Genomic DNA, 22,692 nt, shown 5'->3' with positions numbered 1-22,692 from the left:
CCATTAATACACAGATCACTCCCCTGCTGAGTATGAAACAGAAGAAAAAAGAGGAAAAAAAGCATTCAGGAAGGAATGTTACAAAGAAGTTGCACTGTGAATATCAATTCATTAGCAAATCTCATCAGTATTCATGTTGCACTTACCTCATTTTCAGTTAGACAGTGAAAATGCAAGTTCCTCCAGTATGCCACATATGGCAGAAGATGATTATAATTCACAGGGTTACAGTACAGATGGACACTGTCAGGCTTTATCAATATGATTATATCTGTAACAAGCAGAAGCAATATTATTCCAGCATCAAGACTCCATCAACAGAATTAGATGGGCATTAAAAAACCCTTACAGAAACTGGGTAGAAAACATTTTTCCTATGCTGTACCTCAATGAAAGAAAATGGTTTAACTATTTGAATACACATTCCCCAATTCTCTACAGAAAGAACAAGAAACAGCTGGCAACCACATACAATTCTAAGCACAAAGGCATTTCTTACTGTTCTGAACAGTCATGGGTTTATTCTGAAGTCTTGCACAGAACTTGCATCAGCCTTTCCTTTGAAAAGCCAAGAGTGTCAGTGAGGAGTCCTGAACAGAGCACTTACGCAACTGGAAACTAGAGCTGCTCTTGCCTGATATTACATTAGGTTACTCCAACTAAACCTGGGACTAGAGCCTGTGGGGTAGATATTCAGAGTTTCATGTAAGGGAATAATAATCTATAATCGTGGTTACTGCCACCTTCCAAATGTTACAGAAACGAGTTGATATGTTAAAGTAAAAAAGAGCTCAAGTATTCCAGAACTCCAGAGATGCGATCACACAGTCACCGCTAACACGTGTACATACATACCATGACTGAAGTAGGGCTCCTCATCATGGGCTGGACTGGTTTAGACTTAGAACATTTGGGGGAACATGTTTAAAAACAAGAGCTCTTCAGCAGTGTTTTTCAGATGTATACACACAATTAAAGACTTATTTTCTTTCTTTTTGTAGTTTTGTACCTTTTTCTGCTCACCCTCCTCCCACAAAGACTGAAGAATAGGTCTGAGTACGTTACTCACCATCCAGGACTTCTTCAGGAAACTCAGTTCTTTCAAAGTCATTGTTATACTGGTTATACAAGCCAAAAAGCAGATAGTTGGCCAGTTCCCTGCAGCCTTCATTGTATCGGCTATCTATCCCTGCAAAAGCAAAACCATGTGAAGTGTTACGTGTCCCAGCTACACCTGAGAAGGTTTAATTCCTTCACAAAAACCCTTTAAAACAGGAGTATTAACTCCCTCACATAGTCAGTGGGAACTTAAGCCCTTTGAACATACTGGGAAAACAGGGTAGAGGAAAAAAGGAGTTGTTGCAAGGTCTTTGCCACACACTGACATTCCACTCTCAACCTAAATCCACAGGCATTGCTTTCAAAACATTAAGTCCAATTTTGTGCTGCAGTCTGCATCAACTACAGTTCCATTTTATCTTCTCATTCAAACTTCAACATCTGTCTGGGTGCAGGATGATTTGTAATTAATATGTTCTTGATTGAAGCTTCCTAACAAACTAATCCTGTGACCTAAATCTGCTGCTTTGGGATACATGATTAAACATCATCTTATCGGCATTAGAGTGCAATCCCTGAGTCACCAGAAAGCCAGTGAGGCCTTCTAACAAATGATGAAAAGATATTCTGACAAAACATATGGTATAGGAGCAGCTTCCAAGGAAAGCATTTTCTGGGCCTTGGGAATATCAAATTAAAACACTTGCAGATCTGGAGCGTGAAGAGATAAAAGATAAACGCTAGAAGAAAGGAAGCACGCCACAGAAAGAGAAGAACATGGAGCTGCTGGAGCAAGTCCAGAGGAGGCCATGAGGATGCTCAGGGGCTGGAGCACCTCCTGTATGGAGACAGGCTGAGAAAGTTGGGGCTGTTCAGCCTGGAGAAGAGAAGCTGCGTGGAGACCTCAGAACACCTTCTGAAGGGGGCCTATAAGGATGCTGGAGAAAGACTCTTCATCAGGGGCTGTAGTGATAGGACAAGGGGTCATGGATTCAAACTGAAAGAGGGGAAGTTCGGGTTAGATATAAGGAAGTTCTTCCCTGTGAGGGTGCTGAGGTGCTGCCACAGCATGCCCAGAGAAGTGGTAAATGCTCTGTCCCTGGCAGTGTTCAAGGCCAGGTTGCACAAAGCCCTAGGTGACACAGTCTAGAGTGAGGCATTCCTGCCTATGGCATGGGGTGGAACTGGATGATCTTAAGGTCCTTTCCAACCCAAACTGTTCTAGGATTCAGGAAGTATTATTCATGTCTCTGGAAGACAGTCACAGTTCCTAAATCTTCTGGAATAAATCAAGCTTTCTCCACAAGTAAAGCTATGCATAAAGCAGCATCCTTGACATCCACTTCGGACAGAGGTCACCAGTCTCAACTGCTTCAAAGTATCTTATAAACAGTAAGGTCAGGTTTTCCTACCAAGTTGTATTATGATACAGCTGGATGGTGGCCAACAAGTTAAGGTCTGTTTCCACGTCCAAAGCAAGATCAGTACATCAATAATGCAATAACACAGCCTGAATGTCTGGGCTTCAGGACTTGTATCGGAAACCAAACTACTCAAGAATCACCTGAACTTAGCAGAAGTTGGAACAAATCCTAGATACTCCTAATAATATTCCATTATTTATGCTATCTTTCAGCTTTAAAGTACTAACCAGAGGCCATGTCTGCATCCAGCTACTGAATCCCACATCTTAATAAACTCCATTGTTTGTTTAGTAACTGGCCTTTGAAGAGCTCATGTATACTCCAAGGTATCAACACATGGTGTGAGACTACAGAAGAGACAAAATCAACCACCCTAACTTCTAGCACAGATCTCCCATACATATATATATATATGTATATACACATCCCTGGAGCATGCTCTTTACAAAAGTCACAATTCTGTGTGTTCAAGGACATCCCTTGACAAAGGGAGAACCTAGAGCCTCAGCAGCCCATTTACAACTCAGGTCAGAATCAATAAGACTCAGCTAAAGAGAGCCCAGTCACTCATTTTCAACCCCTGCTGCAATGTTATGCCACTGCTGTACCAATAGCATTCTGCATAAACAGACTGCCCTGGATTTGGGAACTCAGAAATACAGTTTAAAAGAGAGAGAAGCAGCAAACACACTGTTCCTACTGTATTTATGTTTCCAGACCCATGAAAACAGGGGCTGAATATAATCTACATTACACTGGGACTCAGTGCACTAATACTGGTCCTAAAGCCCCTGCCTCTAGGTGGGATTTTAGTTACAACCAAGACTGGAGACTCAGTTCTTCCAGGAAGCAACTGTCCCATTGTTCCAGGGAACTCCATTTAAACACAATCAGTCCCTTTGAAATCAGCTCTAGCCTTAGAAAGCAGCCCATACAATGTCCTGAAGATAATCTGGTTTACTGATTACATGCCTGAGGCAACTTTTGAAGGCAATCAGATGAGCACATAATCTGGTACAAAGGAGGAATGACGACAGGCCCTTTCAGGGACAGCAAGGTGACAGGTCAATCCTAGAATCCAAGGTTGGAAGGGACCTCAAGCAGCATCTGCTCCAACCTTTCTAGGCAAAGCATTACCTACATTAGATGGCCCAGCACCCTGTCCAGCCCAGTCTTAACAGTGTCCAGTGGGGGGAAGTTACCACTTCCCTGGGGAGATTATTCCAGTAGCTTACTGCTCTCATTGGGAAACATGTTCCCCTTGTGTCCAGTCGGAATCTCCCCAGCAGTAACTTGTGCCCATCACCCCTTGTCTTTTCCATGGGACTCCTTGTAAAAGTCTTCTTTGTAGCCACCCTTTAAATGCTGGAACATGGTGACAAAATCTCCCCTGAGCCTTCATTTCTCTTTAGCTTACTATAAAGGCATTAACTCTGAAGAACACTTGGTGTGTGTAGCTTTTACTGCTTGGGTTTTTAAGTATTCAGTACAGCAGCTTTCACACTGAGGCTTTAGTACTCTTCTACAGAAACATATGGAGTTAAATGAACAGATACAGTCAGCGGAAAATAAACAGGAAATGAAACAATGACAAAGATACCTCCAGAAGCATATCAGGAGTCCTCCATGGAACAATGGGGAAAGCATTAACAAGGAAACCCCCACGCCTGCCTCCAGCTGAGCCAGGAGTTTAGTAACTCCCTGCCTGTTCCCAACTCATCACAAGGGTTTAGTGAGACAATGACTCGGTCCAATAGTCCAGTGCTACCCAAAGAGCCATTAGGGTTAGGGTTAGGGTCAGGCAGTTGGGGCTCAACCAACATGATTCAGTTTGCTAAACTGGCAGGAAATGAGTTTGGCCAAATATAGAGAGGGGGGGAAGAAATCTTGTCTGCTCAGGAAGATGAAGCAGATGCAAGACATCAACCACCAGCACTGATGTAAAATGCATGTGGGGAGTAAAGAGAGGAAAGGAGTGGTCTAAGGGCAGGCTGAGACTCCCCTTGGGCAAAGCAGAAAGTATTCAGCTCACCCATCCCTTATGTCTGAGATATCACAGCTGCTGAGCTGACATAAACACAGCCTGCAGGTATAAAGCCCTGTTTTTTGTCTCAACCATGTACTCCTGACACGTCCTTGTGTATGGAAACAAAGAACAGTTGTTCCATAACACACCGAACAGCCACGTGAGCTCCACGGACGTCAGTGAGGCAGTGGGATGGTGAGGCTGGAAAGTGGACACATCACCTTTAGAGATCTGCCCCAAACACAACATGCAGCTGTGAAACTGTCATCAGAAGTGACAAGGCCAAGGGGAATGGCTTGAACCTGCCCCAGAGAGGGGAGACTGAGCTGAGCTCTTAGGCAGAAGCTGTTCCCTGGGAGGGTGCTGAGGCGCTGGCACAGGGTGCCCAGAGAAGCTGTGGCTGCCCCATCCCTGGCAGTGCTCAAGGCCAGGTTGGACACAGGGGCTTGGAGCAGCTGCTCCAGTGGAAGGGCTCCCTGCCCATGGCAGGGGTTGGAGCTGGATGGGATTTAAGGTCCCTTCCAACACAAACCACTTTGTCATCCTATGACTCTAAGTGGCACAAGAGTCATTAATATAACCTCTATTTGGAAAGGGAATGGGATGAGCAATCAGTGTAATGTACTAAATGCTGGTGAGGTTTCTCCCACATCCTCAGAGCAAGAGCTCTGTGTGGGATGGAACATAATGGAGGGGAAAAAAACAAAAAAGATACCTAAAGAAGTAGTTATAGTTGAACAGAAGATAAAGATTTACTGGTACAGCCCCTAATGTGTTCCTATCCTCTTCAGGGAGGATAAAAGGGAAGTATTAATACTTAGTTCACTGTCATCTCTCTTTGCAATCTCACAATGCTGTTTTCAGTTTCAATGTAAATATTAACCTTGTTGAAGCAAAGCCATAAAAGTTTATATTGTGTTGATCTCACAGCCCAGCATGTTATATTAAAGTTGGGGTGAAGGACATGCATTAGCTCTTGATCATTAAAGAGAGACAAGTGGAACAGAACATGCACTGATTGCATAAGAACACAATTATGCCTATGTTTCACATATAAGTCAACAGGACTAAAAACATAAGATCTTTTGTCACCTGAAGGTAGCATTTGAAGACAGATTTAATGCATTTGTAACAGTAATATGCCTGCTTAATCAGAAGCTATGCTAAAAACCCTGCTGGCTACATTAGACAGGTCAGATTAGGCAACAACAGTTCTTTTGTGGGTGATAAAACAGATTAGTGCAAAGCACAAGACTAATAACAAAACACGCTTCCTATAAGTCCATAGCAGAAATGCTTCTTTATTAACAGCTATGGTCTTATGCATGGACTTAAATATTCCACATTACACTGAGGATTACATAAAGCAATTCCTTTTACCTGTAATACTTTCCCAGAGCTGCACAATGTTTTGAATGACTATTCTTTGTTTGGGACTTAGTGCAGCTTCAGAGTTAATAACAGTCAAAAAATACCATGGTATCAATGGTGAGATGACACAACTTGATGTCTTTTATGTAATTCAACAAGCATCAAAGGCAAAACCCAAGTATGCTATTTCTGTATCAGCACCAGTGCGGCAGCAGGACCAGCTCAGTGACTTTCTGCCTGTACTGGGCGCTGGTGAGGCTGCACCTCGAATCCTGTTCTCAGATCTGGGCCCCTCACTGCAAGAGAGACCTTGAGGTGCTGGAGCAGGGCCAGAGAAGAGCACTGGAGCTGGTGCAGGGCCTGGAGCACAAGAGAGATGGGGAACGGCTGAGGGGCCTGGGGGGTTCAGATGGAGAAGAGAAGGCTCAGGGGGGACCTGATGGCTCCCTCCAAGTGCCTGAGAGGAGGATGGAGCCAGGAGGGGCTGGGCTCTGCTCCCAAGGAACAAGGGATGGGACAAGAGGAACCTGCCTCAAGCTGCCCCAGGGCAGGTTTAGATGGAGCTGAGGAACAATTCCTGCCCCACAGGGTGCTCAGGCATTGGAACAGGCTGCCCAGGGCAGGGCTGCAGGCACCAGCCTGCAAGTGTTCACACACCATACAGACGAGACCCTCAGTGCCATGAGTTAGTGCTGGCCTTGGCAGTGCTGGGAATGATTGGACTGGATGAGCTGAAAGGGCTTTTCCAACCTAGTCAATTCTATGACTCTACATTATCCTGCATGATTAAGTTTCCTTGGAAGGTTGACACAGTGACCTTACAGACCTTCTAGATTTAAAGTTACTAATGAGCTGAAGACTTCTTAAACTCTTACCCTAGAGAACAGGGCCAGTCATGTCACACAGTTAGCATTGACCAAAAGAGAACTAAGTTATACACATTTACAACTTCTTTGTTGTTCTGTAAATGAGCTTCTTCAAGTTTTCTTGCTACATCATTAAAAAAGATAATAAAAATCCCAAATAACACCCCAAAAAAACAGGCTGTTGTATGATTTCTTAATGCTATTACATTTAGACTACACTAGATTTCTCCATCTTTAACTGTAAAACATTATTTAAACAATCACTCCTTAGTCCTTTTCTCTACGGAATTTCAATCATCATCCCTTAATTTATCCTTTAATATCTTGATAGTGATTATATAATAAGAAACAAGGGTCAATGTGACATACAGAAATGATATTAAAGCAGTACAAAAAAAACTGTTACTTTCCATGGGGATATATGCACACACAGCTGGATTTCATATCCCTCTTTCCCCCAACCCTAGAAGAAACAAAGGACTGAAACCATATAAATGCTCTGTATATGCCACCATTTGACTCATAACTGCATTCCAGATTTGCCTAAGTGCATTTTGAATTCCTGAGGCAACATATCCCTCCCCTAAATTCAGGTTTTATTAATTCAGCCAGTTTGCTGATTACCCCCCCCCTCCCCCCCCGTATCTCTCAGCCACCACTTCGCTCTGTACACCACGGTCCCTACCCTTGGTGCTCCTCTGTCTCTTCTCCACTCCCTTAACCTCAGCATCTTCTAATCCTTTCCACTTCCCCACCTCCACGGGGAAACCAGCTCCAACACAAGTGCCCTCAGTCTGGAGCTTTTATGCCAAGCACCAGCCAGAAAGCAAACACTGCCTAGACTGCTGAATGTTCACTCCAAATAGATACAGATTAAATTCTCTCCTTCAATTTAGAGATTAACAAAGATTCTCTCTTCTCTCCAGCCACTGAATTTTCATAAGGCTTCATAATGTTGATATTCTTACTATTGTAGCAAGTCTGCCTGAAATTAGTAAATAGGCTTGAGAATAATGTAGGGAGAAAAGAGTGTGCCCATCCAATAACTGCCTATTCACTGAGAAACAGAGCTGGGCCTTGGGGAAGGAAGGAGATTATCATCATTCTGAAACTCATGGTACCTTTATCAATACAATGAGAATAAAAGGAGAGGAAAGTCAAACTAACCTAAAATGCAGAGGATTCCATCAGGTTGAGATTTGCTGCTCTGTGTCAGGATGCTCTGAATGTTTCGAAGGCGGCTGCAGCTGCAAAAGAGAATTCAAACTTAAGGTCAGTGCTTTGGAGTGCTCAAGTTTGGTAGGTTGAAGAGTTGACCTTTATTTTTCTTTAACATATAAACTATGTGGACACACTTCAACTTGGGTCTTTTCAGTGTGAAATACATTTAGTCATCATAGCAAATCATTCCTGCATTATTACTTTTTGTCCACTAAAAGAGGAAATACAAAGCTTTGAAAGATTAGAACGCATCACTATCCAAGTACTCTGTTCATACCTAACCTTTAGCAAAAGTTTCCTCTCACCAAGCCAGCAACACTCCTTTCTCTATGAGGGAAGCAAAGCAACACGGGGTAGGTGATGCCCAAGCAGAAGGTTGAAAAGAGACTGAATAGCTCCTGCACCCCAAAAGGTGTTTCCAAAAGAAACCATCAGACCACTGTGTAAGTATGTAACACAGTCACCTTCCAGACAAGATCAGTGTGATATTTGTGTAGGGAAGAATGGGGGAAGGCACAGAGAACTCTACCTGCACTCACAAACCTGCAGGGTCTCACCCAAATCCTCAGCTCCTAAAGCCTGTGTCATGCAATCTGCAGTGTCCCAGTGATGCTTTTGCTTACCACTACGACAAAGACTTAAAAGGTCGCCCTGTATTGTCACAAGCACATACATAAATGCAGAACTAAGGGAACTTTCAGACAGAAAAGAGAAAGCAATTTTAGCAAACGCCCTGAGACACAGCTCCTGACCAGAGGATTTTCTCTTCTATTTAAGCCTTGGGTGCTGCAGTTCATCACATCTGCCATTACTCTCTAGAACATTATTTAGTCCATGATGGAAAAATACAGAGTCCATACTCTCATTTAACACAACAGAAGCTGAACTCCAGGAGAGCTGAACACCTTTAAAGAAAGATTATTTTCCTGCAAGACAAGATAATAAAGTGAACTTGTGAGTTTCTGGTCAGAAATGAAGCCACAGCTCAAAACACCTCAAATAACACAAAGAAATCATGAAAACTTAACCATAACTTTAAACCATAACATTCCCTGGGAGGGTGCTGAGGCGCTGGCACAGGGTGCCCAGAGAAGCTGTGGCTGCCCCATCCCTGGCAGTGCTCAAGGCCAGGTTGGACACAGGGGCTTGGAGCAGCTGCTCCAGTGGAAGGGGTCCCTGTCTGTGGCAGGGGTTGGAGCTGGATGTGATTTAAGCTCCCTTCCAACCCACACGAGTCTGGAATTCCATTAAATATATAGATCATTTTCCTGTGATGCATGTTACCTCTCTCATGTATTACTTCTGTATTAAATCTATGATATTTTCCTAAAATGAACAGTCAGGGAAAATTAAAAGCCCAAAGTATAATCTTCAGTAACAATCTACAATGAAAAAGAAATGAAACAATACCAAATCTTGCCAAGATCGTCATAATAAAATGAATTGCCGATTATATAAAGTTAAATTCAGTTGGCCAAGATGCATCTTTAAGCCAGGCAAAACACTCAGCTACAACAGCCAGACAGAGAGGAATATAATTTGTGCTTCTATGCAACGTTTTGTGAGCTTCTGTTAATACAGAGAGAAGGCAAGACATTTATTTCCCTGCTGATATCACTGTGTCTTGTTGTAACGGTCTTGTTTATACAACTAAGAGCTGTTCAGCTCTAAGAAACAAATGTCTCTTGCAGAAACACTTAAACAGAGCTAAATTTATGACCGGCTCAAACAAACAATGAGTATTCCTATTTTCATAGCTAAGCCATGGAAAAAGCAAATCGATCTTTTCAGTAAGCCAATGATCATGCTCTACTTCCTCTGAAAGACAGACTGAACCCCAAAGGTTTCCATTAGAGCTCATCTAAGCACAGTTTGAACACCCACTGTAACATACAGTTAAAGATGCTTTCATGGGAAATACAAAATCAGTGCAAACCACCCCAGGTTTTTCAGATTGCCTAGTTGAGGTCTGAATTTCTCAATTCTTCTTTCTGCCTGAAATTTCTCAATTCATATTCTGTGCTGTACTGTATCATGGTCCATTGTATGTGTGAATAGATATTCCAATCCAGTATTAGATACAGAAACAGAAATTAAAGACACAGATAATGGCTGATAAGGAACCTGGAGAGGGGCTTGGGACAAGGGCCTGGAGGGACAGGCCAAGGGGAATGGCTTGAACCTGCCCAAGAGAGGGGAGACTGAGCTGAGCTCTTAGGCAGAAGCTCTTCCCTGGGAGGGTGCTGAGGCGCTGGCACAGGGTGCCCAGAGAAGCTGTGGCTGCCCCATCCCTGGCAGTGCTCAAGGCCAGGTTGGACACAGGGGCTTGGAGCAGCTGCTCCAGTGGAAGGGGTCCCTGCCCATGGCAGGGGTTGGAGCTGGAGGAGCTTTAAGGTCCCTTCCAACACAAACTATCAGATGTTGCTGCTCATGTAGGTGATTCTATGAAGTTCATGAAATAAACTTTATGCTGCACATTTTAGCATCTTTAAATACTAGATCTTTAAAACCTAACCAATAACTGTCACACCTATTCAAACTTAACATTTTATATCTTATTCCAGCAGATATTCATCCCATCATTAAACAGGACCCCAGACTAGCTGGGTGAGAGATGATCCAGCAGAGCAAGCAAGATCAAGAGCAGAAAAACTTGCTAGACTCTTCACTGTGGGTACAAACAAATTTGACTTACTTAATTTTTCCATACGCAAACAGGTCTACAGTTATTTAAAGACCAGCTGTTGGCAAGCAAAACTGCTACAGCCTCTGTAAAACACATGAAATGGAAGCAGCTTTATGTAGAAAGCTAAGATGAGAACAAAAATACTTCTGAACCTCCCTGCAGAGTTCTATTCAAGAGAAGCCCACACTTCTACAACTAAGTGAAGGACGGAATGAGATGACTGTGCCAAAGCATGTCCGAAGACATCCCCAGTGACAAAGCAAGCAGTTTTATTAAAGGATTTACCATATCAGAGGATGCATCTTCCTGCTTCTGCACATAGAATGAAAAGGAAGTGTCATCACAAAAACCATCATGAATGCTTCCAAGCTGCAGGCACAAGAGGCAGATTTTCATTCAACTCAAGATACAACAATCCCTTCACTACTTGTGTTCAGCTTCGCTCTCGAGGCACATTTAAGTTATTCTCCAGCCAAAGACAGGTTCTGCTGGAATGTAAAGTGTTTTCAAAACCTCTTGTGCATTATAAACACTGCATGAAGATACACTCTGATTTTGCTATTATTCCCCCCATCACTGTTAAAAGAAAGGAACAGTTAGAACTTGATTTGAGAAAGAACAAGTACAGAAACCCCTTGTAAGAAGAAATACTCCCACTTGTTAAAAAACATCATTATGTGATACAATGTAAATTATTCCTAAGATCTTTAACTTCTAATGCACACTAACAGCTTCAACAAAAGGGAAATCTGATGAAATCTGTTTCTCATTTAAAAGTAGTGTTATGAGCCTGTGCAACAAGACCAGACCAAAGCAAAGCAAAATCCACATCGATTTTGTCATCTAGAGCTCTGTGAAAGTATTTTCTGATGTGTTGCATTCAACTGTGATGGAGGGGAGAGGGGAAGAGAAATTAGGGGAGGAAATGATTCACATGTTTGTTGTGGGTTGAGTATTTCTTGCCCTCCTTAAGTTTTCATTTAAGATTACGAATCTTCCTCTCCTAGAACTAATTCCAGGACCTTTCAGAGATATAACAACTTTGGTGCACCCCTTAAAATATAGAGAGTTCTGAGATTAAGCTGCTAAGAAATTTCTGACACATGAATCATAAAATCAACTGGGTTGGAAAAGCCCTTTAAGCTCATCCAGTCCAACCATTCCCAGCCCTGCCAAGGCCAGCACTAACCCATGGCACTGAGGGTCCCGTCTATGCGGTGTGTGAACCCTTGCAGGGCCAGTGCCTGCATTCCTGCCCTGGGCAGCCTGTTCCAATGCCTGAGCACCCTGTGGGGCAGGAATTGTTCCTCAGCTCCATCTAAACCTGCCCTGGTGCAGCTTGAGGCCAGTTCCTCTTGTCCCATCCCTTGTTCCTTGGGAGCAGAGCCCAGCCCCTCCTGGCTCCATCCTCCTCTCAGGCACTTGGAGGGAGCCATCAGGTCCCCCCTGAGCCTTCTCTTCTCCATCTGAATCCCCCAGGTCCCTCAGCTGTTCCCCATCTCTCTTGTGCTCCAGGCCCAGGTGAGTTGAGTATTGGTGCCACACTTCCCTAAGGAGACAGTCCAGACATAAAAGGAAAAAGCATGCAGCAGTTTATATATTCATTATTTCATTTATGACCATAAAGATGTTTATTTCAATCTTAACATTCAAGAGCCTTCAGCAGAAGAGGTCTCCTTGCCTCATTTAAAGGGGTTTCTGGGAAAGAAACCTGTAGAAAAGCTTCTTGACAGATTAAAATATTTTCAACATCATTTCCAGTGTGTATAAATCATTATGTTCAAAGGCTGACATTAAGAACAGAAGACTTCTGTGGCTGGGAAAAGGCAGCATTCAGAAATGGTGAGGAGAATAATTAGAATTCTTCCTACATGCCTTTAAACAATACAGGCTAAGCTGTGGATAAAGTCAGAGGGGGGAAAAATGGCATTTTCTTGCATTTTGCATTAAAGAGTCATCTGACAAAAACAAAGCAACTGTGCTGGGAACAAATATCCGTGATTCTTCCCACCTCCAAACCAAGCACGCCAGGAAGAAAAGAGCACTGACTTCTTAATTCTTTTCAGTTAATCCCAATAACTCCATTTCAAAGAGAAACTATGAAGAAAAACCTCCACACAACAGCATAAGCCCACTTTCCTGGAAGATGTGGCTCCACAGCCACCACATACGTAGCCACAAGCACGTTTCATAGTAGCTTAGTGCTGAAAAATCTGCATTAGCTCTGTTTGAAAACACAATTGAAGCCCTTCCTAGGAAGCCCCAAACTCCTGGACTTCAGTGAGACCTGGACAAGACATGAGCTGCAGGCTACTTATTCAACGAGACAGACAATGAGGTTGCTTTACAAGTGGATAGTTAAGCTGAAGTAGGTAAAGTGAGAATTTGCCCAGCATGCACTTTGGAACCGAAGATGCAATTTCTACATCGTCTTAAGCCAGTGCAAGAGCCCAGAGTGCTGAAAGTGATGGTTCAGCCACCCCTGCTGTCCTGCATCCAGCTCTGGGGCAACAACACAAGAGGGTCGTGGAGCTGTTGTAGAGAGGCCAGAGGAGGCCATGGAGATGCTGGGAGGGCTGGAGCAGCTCTGCTCTGGAGCCAGGCTGAGAGAGCTGCGCTGGGGCAGCCTGGACAAGAGAAGGCTCCTCAAGGGGAGAGCCCAGAGCAGCTCCAGGGCCTAAAGGGGCTACAGGAAAGCTGGAGAGGGGCTTGGGACAAGGGCCTGGAGGGACAGGCCAAGGGGAATGGCTTGAACCTGCCCAAGAGATGGGAGACTGAGCTGAGCTCTTAGGCAGAAGCTGTTCCCTGGGAGGGTGCTGAGGTGCTGGCACAGGGTGCCCAGAGAAGCTGTGGCTGCCCCATCCCTGGCAGTGCTCAAGGCCAGGTTGGACACAGGGGCTTGGAGCAGCTGCTCCAGTGGAAGGGGTCCCTGCCTGTGGTAGAGGGCTGGAACTGGATGAGCTTTAAGGTCCCTTCCAACACAAACTATTCTACGATTCACACTGCCCTCGTATTTGTACTACCGATCTTGAGGCCATGTGTCAAGCCAGACCAACTTAAGGATCCAAACTAACCCTAGCCTAAGAATATAAAGACAACCCCATAGAATCCTAAAACCAAACACTCTGAAACACCAGTGAGCTGATCTTACTGCTGAAGGCAGCACAGAAGGCAAAACCACCCTTTGGGGTAGCATCTGGCAATAACGTGTGCTTGGGCAAATTAAGAAACTAGATACTGAGGTACTTGATATTCTGCTCATCTTGGACTAGATCCAAATAGAAGGGGGCAGATAACTGACAATCATTAACTTCTAAGAATTGGTGCTCACAGTCTTCATACTCATTATGCAAAGTACCTGGCTTTATGACAGGCTGGTCTGTCACAGCTGAGGCACACACAGGGTGCTGCAAGCCATGTGTGCTGGCAAATAGCACAACATTAACAACTGTGCCTTTCTCAATCAAGAACGAATTAGTTTTTACATTATACCCCACAGCATTTTCATTTCATTTATGTTTCCACAATGCCATTATATAGTTTCTGCATAGAGTGTTGCTAGCATTTAGCCTGCATGCAAGCTGCCTTTCCTGGACATTGTAATCCAGCCACAACGATAACAGCATTGATCCTGGAGTGACTCCCGATGGATTCCCACAAGCTGGCTCACCAGACGGCTGGGATGGCTGCAGCTAGGGATGACAAAGCTGACAAAGGATGTGACTGCACTGTGGTGAATATGGTTTTGCTCCATATTGGCAGATGTTACGCTCCTCCCCCACAAAGACTCCAGTTCTAAAACCCCACACGTGCTGAAGCCTTGAGAAACAGCAGTGAACAAGAGGAAAAACCCGGGATAGCCACGGCCAGCTTGTGCAAAACCTTACATTGACAAGATTGAACACTGGTTTTAACATAAAGGACTTGATTGAGGGAAGAAAAAGCTGGAAAATAAATAAAATGGGAAGATAAAAGAGGGGTTTTTTTCCCCCCAGATCTCACTTCTTGTTAACTTGCTGCTACCACCATCTGTTTCCACTCTAGCCCCAAAACGTCCAGTTTATTTTTCATGAGCCTTCTGTTGACCTCACTGTTTCTAACAGAGACATTATTACTGTCTGCTTATATTAGAGGCCAGGATTTCCCACACTCTGACATTATCACCATCTTAATGCATTTGTGAAAGAGAAACAAGAAGTCAGACTGTGTCCAAGACACTTGGAATTTCATTTTAAAGCATGGCCTTTGAAATTTGCTATCTAGCTTGAATAGTAATGGACACAGTTTGGGGTTTGGTTAGTTGGGTTTTTCCCCCTTAGCTCACCAAAATGACTGTTTTACTGCTCACAAAAGACAACAGTATTCACCCATACATGACAGCTTTCCAGCCGTTTTCAAGATTTCTCTAAATTGAACATAGGGACTATAAATAGGAAATATAGCAACTTTAAAAGCACTTAGCATGTTCAGGAACAGTAAACAGCAAATATTAAAAGTGGACCTAAAAGAAGACATTTCAATACTGCGTGCATTTTACAGGACCAAATCTTTTGCTTCTTGACCTGAAATGGACAATAATATTCAACTCTAATTCAGAGACCTCAAAGCACGTACAAACAAGCATGAACCTCTGCTTACTAAACACTTGGGACTGCCTGATTCCATTTGCAAATTACAAGTTTATTCAGGATCTTTGGCACTTCAGCACATCTTAACAGTAGCACTATTTATTAAGGATGAACATCACTATCCATGCTGGTATTTTATATAACCACACTGGATAGTGCAGCCCTTCCGCAGACTTGTTTGCTGTAAGCAACTCACAGAATTCCAGCCTGGTTTGTGTTGGAAGGGACCTTAAAGCTCCTCCAGCTCCAACCCCTGCTATGGGCAGGGACCCCTTCCACTGGAGCAGCTGCTCCAAGCCCCTGTGTCCAACCTGGCCTTGAGCACTGCCAGGGATGGGGCAGCCACAGCTTCTCTGGGCACCCTGTGCCAGCGCCTCAGCACCCTCCCAGGGAACAGCTTCTGCCTAAGAGCTCAGCTCAGTCTCCCCTCTCTTGGGCAGGTTCAAGCCGTTCCCCTTGGCCTGTCCCTACAGGCCCTTGTAAAGCTTCTCTCTCCAGATCAGACCTCAACACCAGCTAACAGGCTGCAAATGAAATCACAGAATCAAAGAATGGTTCCTCTATGAAATGAAGTTCCCCCATGGTGCAACCAAATGATAGGTTTTCCCATCACCTACAGGCACATACACACCAGTCACACCTGCAGCTTTGATGTAAATCAACCTGTGTGAGAATGCAAACACCAAGTCTGTGTTTTCACTCTCTTAAATTGTGGCACCCTATCAAGAATGCCAATATTATCACCCGAGAAAATATCTGAAGCAGTTGCAAAGACCAGAAGCTGAAGTGTAATTATTCTGCTATCAGTCCACCTCTGATCAGAAAGACAAAGCAAGCATGTGGCACTTAAGCAGAAATCAGAAGTTAAGCTTCAGTGCCTTAAGACTAAATAGACTTTCAGGGCCCACTGAGGGACTACAACCACTGCAGCCACAAAACCCTAAACCAGATGATTTGCCATCCATTCAAACTAAAGGATCACAAAGGGGTAACTCCTGCTGAAGCACCATAGGCAGTTAACACAACGGCTCTGCTCCCCTCCTTTGGCAGCTTTTCCTTCGCAAGCACTTATTCTACCTTTCATTCCCATCAACCATACAGTTCCACATCCCTCTCTTGCCTTAGCCTAGCACTCAACCTCCTTCTTAGATCCCTAACACAGTAGAAACCCATCCATATTCAAGGAATGGGTTCTGTTTCTCTTTGTTATCCTCCTGCATTTCAGCAAGTTCAATTAGCTCTCTCTTTGCAAGGCTAAAATACAGCTTGTTCCTTAAACATAACTTGGTGAAACTGTTCTCTTACAAAATCCTGAACCTCGGCATAATTACACAAGGAACACATGGATGCAAACTGTTAATCTTTCAACACAGATGTGTCCCTTAATAAAACTGGTTGGGAAACCACAACAACATCTTCAGCCCTGTACCACCTCCCAAACACCCCCCCCAACTGCTCCTCCGAAGCCACAGGAGAAAAGCCACACAATTAACCACGATGTGATTAAAACCAGAATGGATTTGAGTGTGATAATAATATTAGGTGTGTAGACAGAGACAACATAAAAATTAACCCAAGTATTCATTTTGTACAGACACACAGTGAGAATTAATCTGTATTGTGTTGCCAGCATGAGGAACTAATGAGGATTTGCCTGCTCTAAGTAAAGGTAATGTAAAATTGGGTGAGTGCACTATGAGATAAAACAGATTCACCTTGATTTTAGATGGTGATATATAGCAAAGGCATTGAATAAATTAAGTTCAGAAATGCATGTATTCTTAAGGAAAACACTCATCACTAAATAAAGACACACGAAACATGACATCACCTTCTAAAAAGCCATCCACTTTTTGGACAACAGGCATCTCTTAGTTCCTTTTTATTTACTAAAGCCATCCTTTCTTGTGTTGCTACAACGCTGAGGATGGCGGTGGTAAACGCCAGCTCCTGACACACCATATGGCAGACCAAAACTCTGAGGTATGTGGAAGAACTCCAAGAATTATCTCTATTCTTTATATAGGCTTCAGAATTTTTCCATTCCTGTTTGGGACTTCGGAGGGGGTGGGGAAAAGAGGGATTGTTTTCTTCGAAGTTATTTTTATGAAGTGCCTGCTATCTGCTGACTGCTTGGGAAATTCATTGCAAATACTGGTCTCCCTGCCTCCATCTGGCCTGCAAAATAAAACCACCCCCAAAACTGCACATGAACAAATGTTGAGGAGGAAAACGAATTAAGGGATGACATGCCTCTTGCAAACATGCCAAAGTACAGATGCTGCCTGGATGTCCCAGTGGGGCTCGAAAGCTTGCAGATGTTCACAGTCTGAATGTTCTCATGTCAACTCCGAAACAGGCTCTCGGATTACAAATACACTGGTAAAGAAAGAGGTTTGAGTGGAAACCATTTTCCCTTTTTTTCCCTCTTTTTTTACCATCTTGGTGCTTTATTACTCATCACGAATTTACAGATGCTTTCCAGCTATAAACAGATACTAAGCTCCTTCTACACAAGACACATTTACTCAGTGAAATTAAAATTCACTGAAAAGGTCACTCTTCCTTCCCTCTTATGAGCAATTCAGTTTCTAGCTGCAGGCACAGAAGGAGCACAACCACCACAGAACAGCCATGTTCATGCATTTCAAACAGACGCCCTCCATTTCTCTCTCTGTGCCGGGTTTCTCATTGCACAGGCAGATTGGCTGAGAAGAGTAAATGCTTTTGTTCCCTTCATATATATATATATATATATATATATGTATATAAACAAACTCTTTCTGTTTTGTCTTATAATTCAAAACCTACAGCAAACACAGACCCACTTAAATAGGCAGGTAGCTCAGCCAACGGGCTGGTTGCAATTGACAGGCAATTGACAAGCAATCTCCCAGTTACTCCGACTTCACACTGGTGAATACTTCCACCTATTGTGCTCTAACTATTGAAAGCAACAAGCACTTCAGTTCCTGGGTTGTTCTTTGTGAATAGAACCATGGAATCGTTTAGGTTGGAAAAGACCTCGGAGATACTGAGTCCAACCACAGCATTGCCAAGGCCACCACTAAACTATGTCCCTAAGCACCACATTTACACATCTTTTAAATACCTGCAGGGATGGTGATTGCAGCCCTGCCCTGGGGAGCCTGTTCCAATGGGGATGGTGACTGCAGTCCTGCCCTGGGCAGCCTGTTCCAATGCTTGAGCACCCTTTGGGGAAGGAATTGTTCCTAACACCCAATTTAAACCTCCTCTGGCACAACTTGGGGCTGTTTCTATTCAGACACTTCAGATATACACTGTCGCCCAACACACACAAGGATACACCTTGAATCTTTAAGAGGAGATAGAGCTCTAGCAAGCAAAGGATAACCGAGCTGACACCTGAGATCCCACTGAGCCAAGCCTATCATCTAACACGCTCCCTCACTCCACCTCTTGTCCACCTCCATCCCCCCTATTTCTGCTGCCTTCTCCACAAGTCACCCAGCAATGCCCACACAAATACACAATCTCTTTTCCTTCCATAATCCCTCCACCCCTCCCAAATCCCTGCTATCCATACCCTGCTTCAACATTCCTATCTTTCAAGAGCCCTCCTTCCAAGGTAGACCCACATCCATCCCCTACCAAACCAGAGCCAGGCTTCACTCCCTACAGTAACACAACCCAAGCCCATCTCTCCAGACCTCTTTAAGGTCCTCAAACGTCCCTTGTTGTTCCCCTGTCACCCCCTGCTCCATCCCAGCCTCCCACACACCGTTCTCCAGTGGGATTCAGGATACAACAAGCCCTGCAGACACAAGGTCAAGCCAGGCCCTTGCTGCCATCAACCCTTCTGCAAAACCAACCTTCCATTGCCCCATCCCTGGCAGTGCTCAAGGCCAGGTTGGACACAGGGGCTTGGAGCAGCTGCTCCAGTGGAAGGGGTCCCTGCCCGTGGCAGGGGTTGGAGCTGGAGGAGCTTTAAGGGTCCCTTCCAACCCAAACCATTCCATGATTCTATGCTTCCCCAATGATGTCCCATCCCTTCACCCCATAACTCCAGCCCCTCATAACCACTCCAACCTCCTCAATACCTCCAAGCCTCCTTGCAATACCCCCAAAACTACCCAATGTCCCCTGCAAGCCACAAAACCTCTTCTTAACACCCCCAACCCCTCTATTCGAGCCTCCATAGCCTGCAACCCACTCACCCTTCCCATCACCGCTCTTAACACCCTATTCTCTTCCCAGCCTCCACCTTCCCAGCCCCAGCTCTCCGAACACCCAGCTTCTCCCCATCAACCCCCATACCACCCCCGCCATCTCCCTCAGCACCTCCGCATCACCCCCTCGGTGCACCCCAGCACCTTTAACACCCCAACCCCGCTCCATGCAGCCCCTCCGACGCCTCCATCCTCCCTCACACCCCTCAGCGCCCATCACCGCCCGGCCCCACCCCGGTAACCCGTTCCCATGCACCCCAACGCCCGGTCCTTCCCTGTCAGCCCCTCCGCTGCCCCCCCCCCGGCCCCCGTTACCTGAGGCAGGCGCTGGGGGAGCGGGGTCTCCGCGGTGAGGGGCGCGGGGCCGGCGGGAGGAGCGCGGAGCGGCCGCACAGCGCCATGGCGACGGGGATGCGGCAGCGACGGGAGGGGAGGGAGCCGGCAGCACTGCGGGAGCCGCGCCCCGCCCGGACCGCACCACTGAGCGGAGGGGGGGGGACAGCTGTACCGCTCGCACGCTGGTACCCGAGTTCTCCTCCTAACCCAGCGCAGCTTTCAGCGTGAGCTACTCCGAGTCTCACACTGAGGAAGAACGGAAAGGCTCCTATGGCAGACTATGGTTGCGGGCAAACACAGGGGCGGGCACGGTTGGGTCCCCCCTCTGTAAGGCGTGGACTCGTGCAACTCCTGCCTCCTCGCACACACCCCCTCGCAGCGCTCATTCCAACACCCCCTTTACCCCCCCTGCTGCTCATGGGCGCGGCCAACCCCCACCACTGCCACCCCTCCGCTGTGAGTGGGCTCGCCCGTGTCCTCAGGGCCCTGTGGGGTGATGTGACACGGACCCCAGGACCCCCCAGGGACCCTATGGGATGATGTGACATGGACCATATGGATACCCACAGGGACCCTATGGGATGATGTGACACAGACCCCAGGGATCCTATGGGATGATGTGACATGGACCACATGGACACCCACAGGGACCCTATGGGATGATGTGACACGGACCCCCACAGAGACCCTTTGGGGTGATGTGACATGGACCCCATGGACCTCCCCAGGGACCCTATGGGGTGATGTGACATGGACTTTATGGGGTGATGTGACATGGACCCCATGGACCACTGCAAACCCATAGGGTGCTGTGCCCTGGCCTCCTCCAAACACCCTACACCACCCCAATGTGCTCCCCAGCACTGCTTCCCCTATGCTAACCCATCCCAAATGACCACTCCCTGCATCCCTGTACCCCAAAAGCACAGCATCCCATACGGGCACACATCCGGGGTGAGTCACCAGCACCCCCACTACCACCAATAGCCTCTCTCTTGTTACCTTCCACCCCAAATACCCCCTGTTTCCAACCAGCATGGTTGGTTCATGTGCAGGTACCAGGATGCCTCACCCTGCTCTGCTGACCATGTCCTGGTACCTACACAACCCAGACACTACTTATTTGCTTTACATCCAAAACCTGGGGGTGAGAGGAGCAGAGCATCCCCCATCCTGCCCCATTCTGTCCCACTCACAGGTGCCAGGCTTGCCACTGGCTCTGGATTTCATCACACCTTCCCCAGTCTTTCCCATCTTACAAATCTTGCCTCTTTCCACCATCCTCTTGGGCCTGTGCCCATCATAGAATAAAACAGGTTGGAAAAGACCTTTCAGATCACCAAATCCAACCATTCCCAGCACTGCCAAGGCCAGCACTAACCCATGGCACTGAGGCCTCGTCTCCACGCTGTGTGAACACCTCCAGGGCCGGTGCCTGCAGCCCTGCCCTGGGCAGCCTGTTCCAATGCCTGAGCACCCTCTGGGGCAGGAATTGTTCCTCAGCTCCATCTAAACCTGCCCTGGTGCAGCTTGAGGCCAGTTCCTCTTGTCCCATCCCTTGTTCCTTGGGAGCAGAGCCCAGCCCCTCCTGGCTCCATCCTCCTCTCAGGCACTTGGAGGGAGCCATCAGGTCCCCCCTGAGCCTTCTCTTCTCCATCTGAACCCCCCAGGTCCCTCAGCCGTTCCCCATCTCTCTTGTGCTCCAGGCCCTGCACCAGCTCCAGTGCCCTTCTCTGGCCCTGCTCCAGCCCCTCAAGGTCTCTCTTGTAATGTCATTGCCAAAAGCCCCCACCAGCACACCCAGCTCCCAGCACCATGATGCTGGAGCAGGGATTTTAGGTCCCGCACACAAACACCTCTGAGTATCTGTGATTAAAGGACCAAGGTCAACATGATGCAGGGAAGGATCTGGAGCAGGGATTTAATGAACCATTGTGGGGTACATGGCTTGAAAACAATCACAAGGAACACATCCTCCTCCTGCATCCTCCATCCTCACCATCACAGCCCAGGGGACGGAAACATGCCCAATGACATCCCTGCGTGCAGGGGGTTGGAGCTGGATGAGCTTTAAGGTCCCTTCCAACCCAAACCATTCTGTGGTTCTGGTCTTATAGCATGACAAGCAGCTGAGGAAGCATTAAGGGATACCAAATTTGCTGTTATCACTCATCCCTCTATGTTGTGCTATTTTACCCACAGAAAACCCCCAGTTAATCTGCAGTGCTGAGCTTTCTACACCCATTCCCCATCCTCATTAATCCCCCTGGCTCCTCATTCCAGTCTGCATCTTGTTTTCATGACCTGGTATTTGCTGAAGGCAGCACCAAGTCCTCAATCTGCAGCCTTTGGAGATGAGGGGCTCCCACATACACCTTGCTTCCAACTCAGTGCAGGTGAGAGCACATTCCAAATGGCTATTTCCTTTTATCCCTACAAAACTAGTCGGACTTCGATCACTGTGGCAGAGCACAGAAGACAAGATAAATATGCCAGGCCATGACCCAGCTGCCTCGGGACAACCAGGAAGCGTTTTAGCTGTCTTCATTGATAAACTGAGATGGGTTTGATGGACAGACATGGGTTACACCACCCGGTGCCATCCAAGGAGCTGACAGGGAGTTGGCACCATGTTTTCTGAGCCCCTGGATATGCTTTGGAATGAGCTCTCTGAGGCAACATCAGCAGTGGGAATTGAAGCACTGAAAGGAAAAGCACCTTTGGTGCTTGACAGCACTGCTGAAACCTCGTAGCTTCCCTCCATAAAGCCCCTAACACTCATCCCTCCTGCCCCTTGTTGGATGCTCAATGGGACAGCCTCCTGCAGAGCTCCTGCTGGTTGCCCCATGGACACCACCCTCCAA

General features: G+C 46.1%; 1 protein-coding gene across 1 annotated transcript in view; it reads right to left on the bottom strand.

Annotated features, from left to right (window-relative positions):
• Positions 1-19,893, bottom strand: part of DNAAF9 (dynein axonemal assembly factor 9) — a 78,680-nt gene extending 58,787 nt beyond the window's left edge. Inside the window, exons 1-4 of the mRNA XM_034064779.1 lie at positions 19,808-19,893; positions 7,914-7,993; positions 1,070-1,189; positions 147-271 (exon numbers count right to left, since the gene is read on the bottom strand). Of these exons, the coding sequence (XP_033920670.1) occupies positions 147-271; positions 1,070-1,189; positions 7,914-7,993; positions 19,808-19,893 (411 nt within the window). The remainder of the gene's footprint in view (positions 1-146; positions 272-1,069; positions 1,190-7,913; positions 7,994-19,807) is intronic.
• Positions 19,894-22,692: the final 2,799 nt, after the last annotated feature.

The sequence above is a fragment of the Melopsittacus undulatus genome, chromosome 7, assembly GCF_012275295.1.
Source record: "Melopsittacus undulatus isolate bMelUnd1 chromosome 7, bMelUnd1.mat.Z, whole genome shotgun sequence".
NCBI classification, from domain to species: Eukaryota; Metazoa; Chordata; class Aves; order Psittaciformes; family Psittaculidae; genus Melopsittacus; species Melopsittacus undulatus.
The sequence above is the reverse complement of the archived record's forward strand: the minus strand, read 5'-3'. Positions and strand labels throughout refer to the sequence as shown.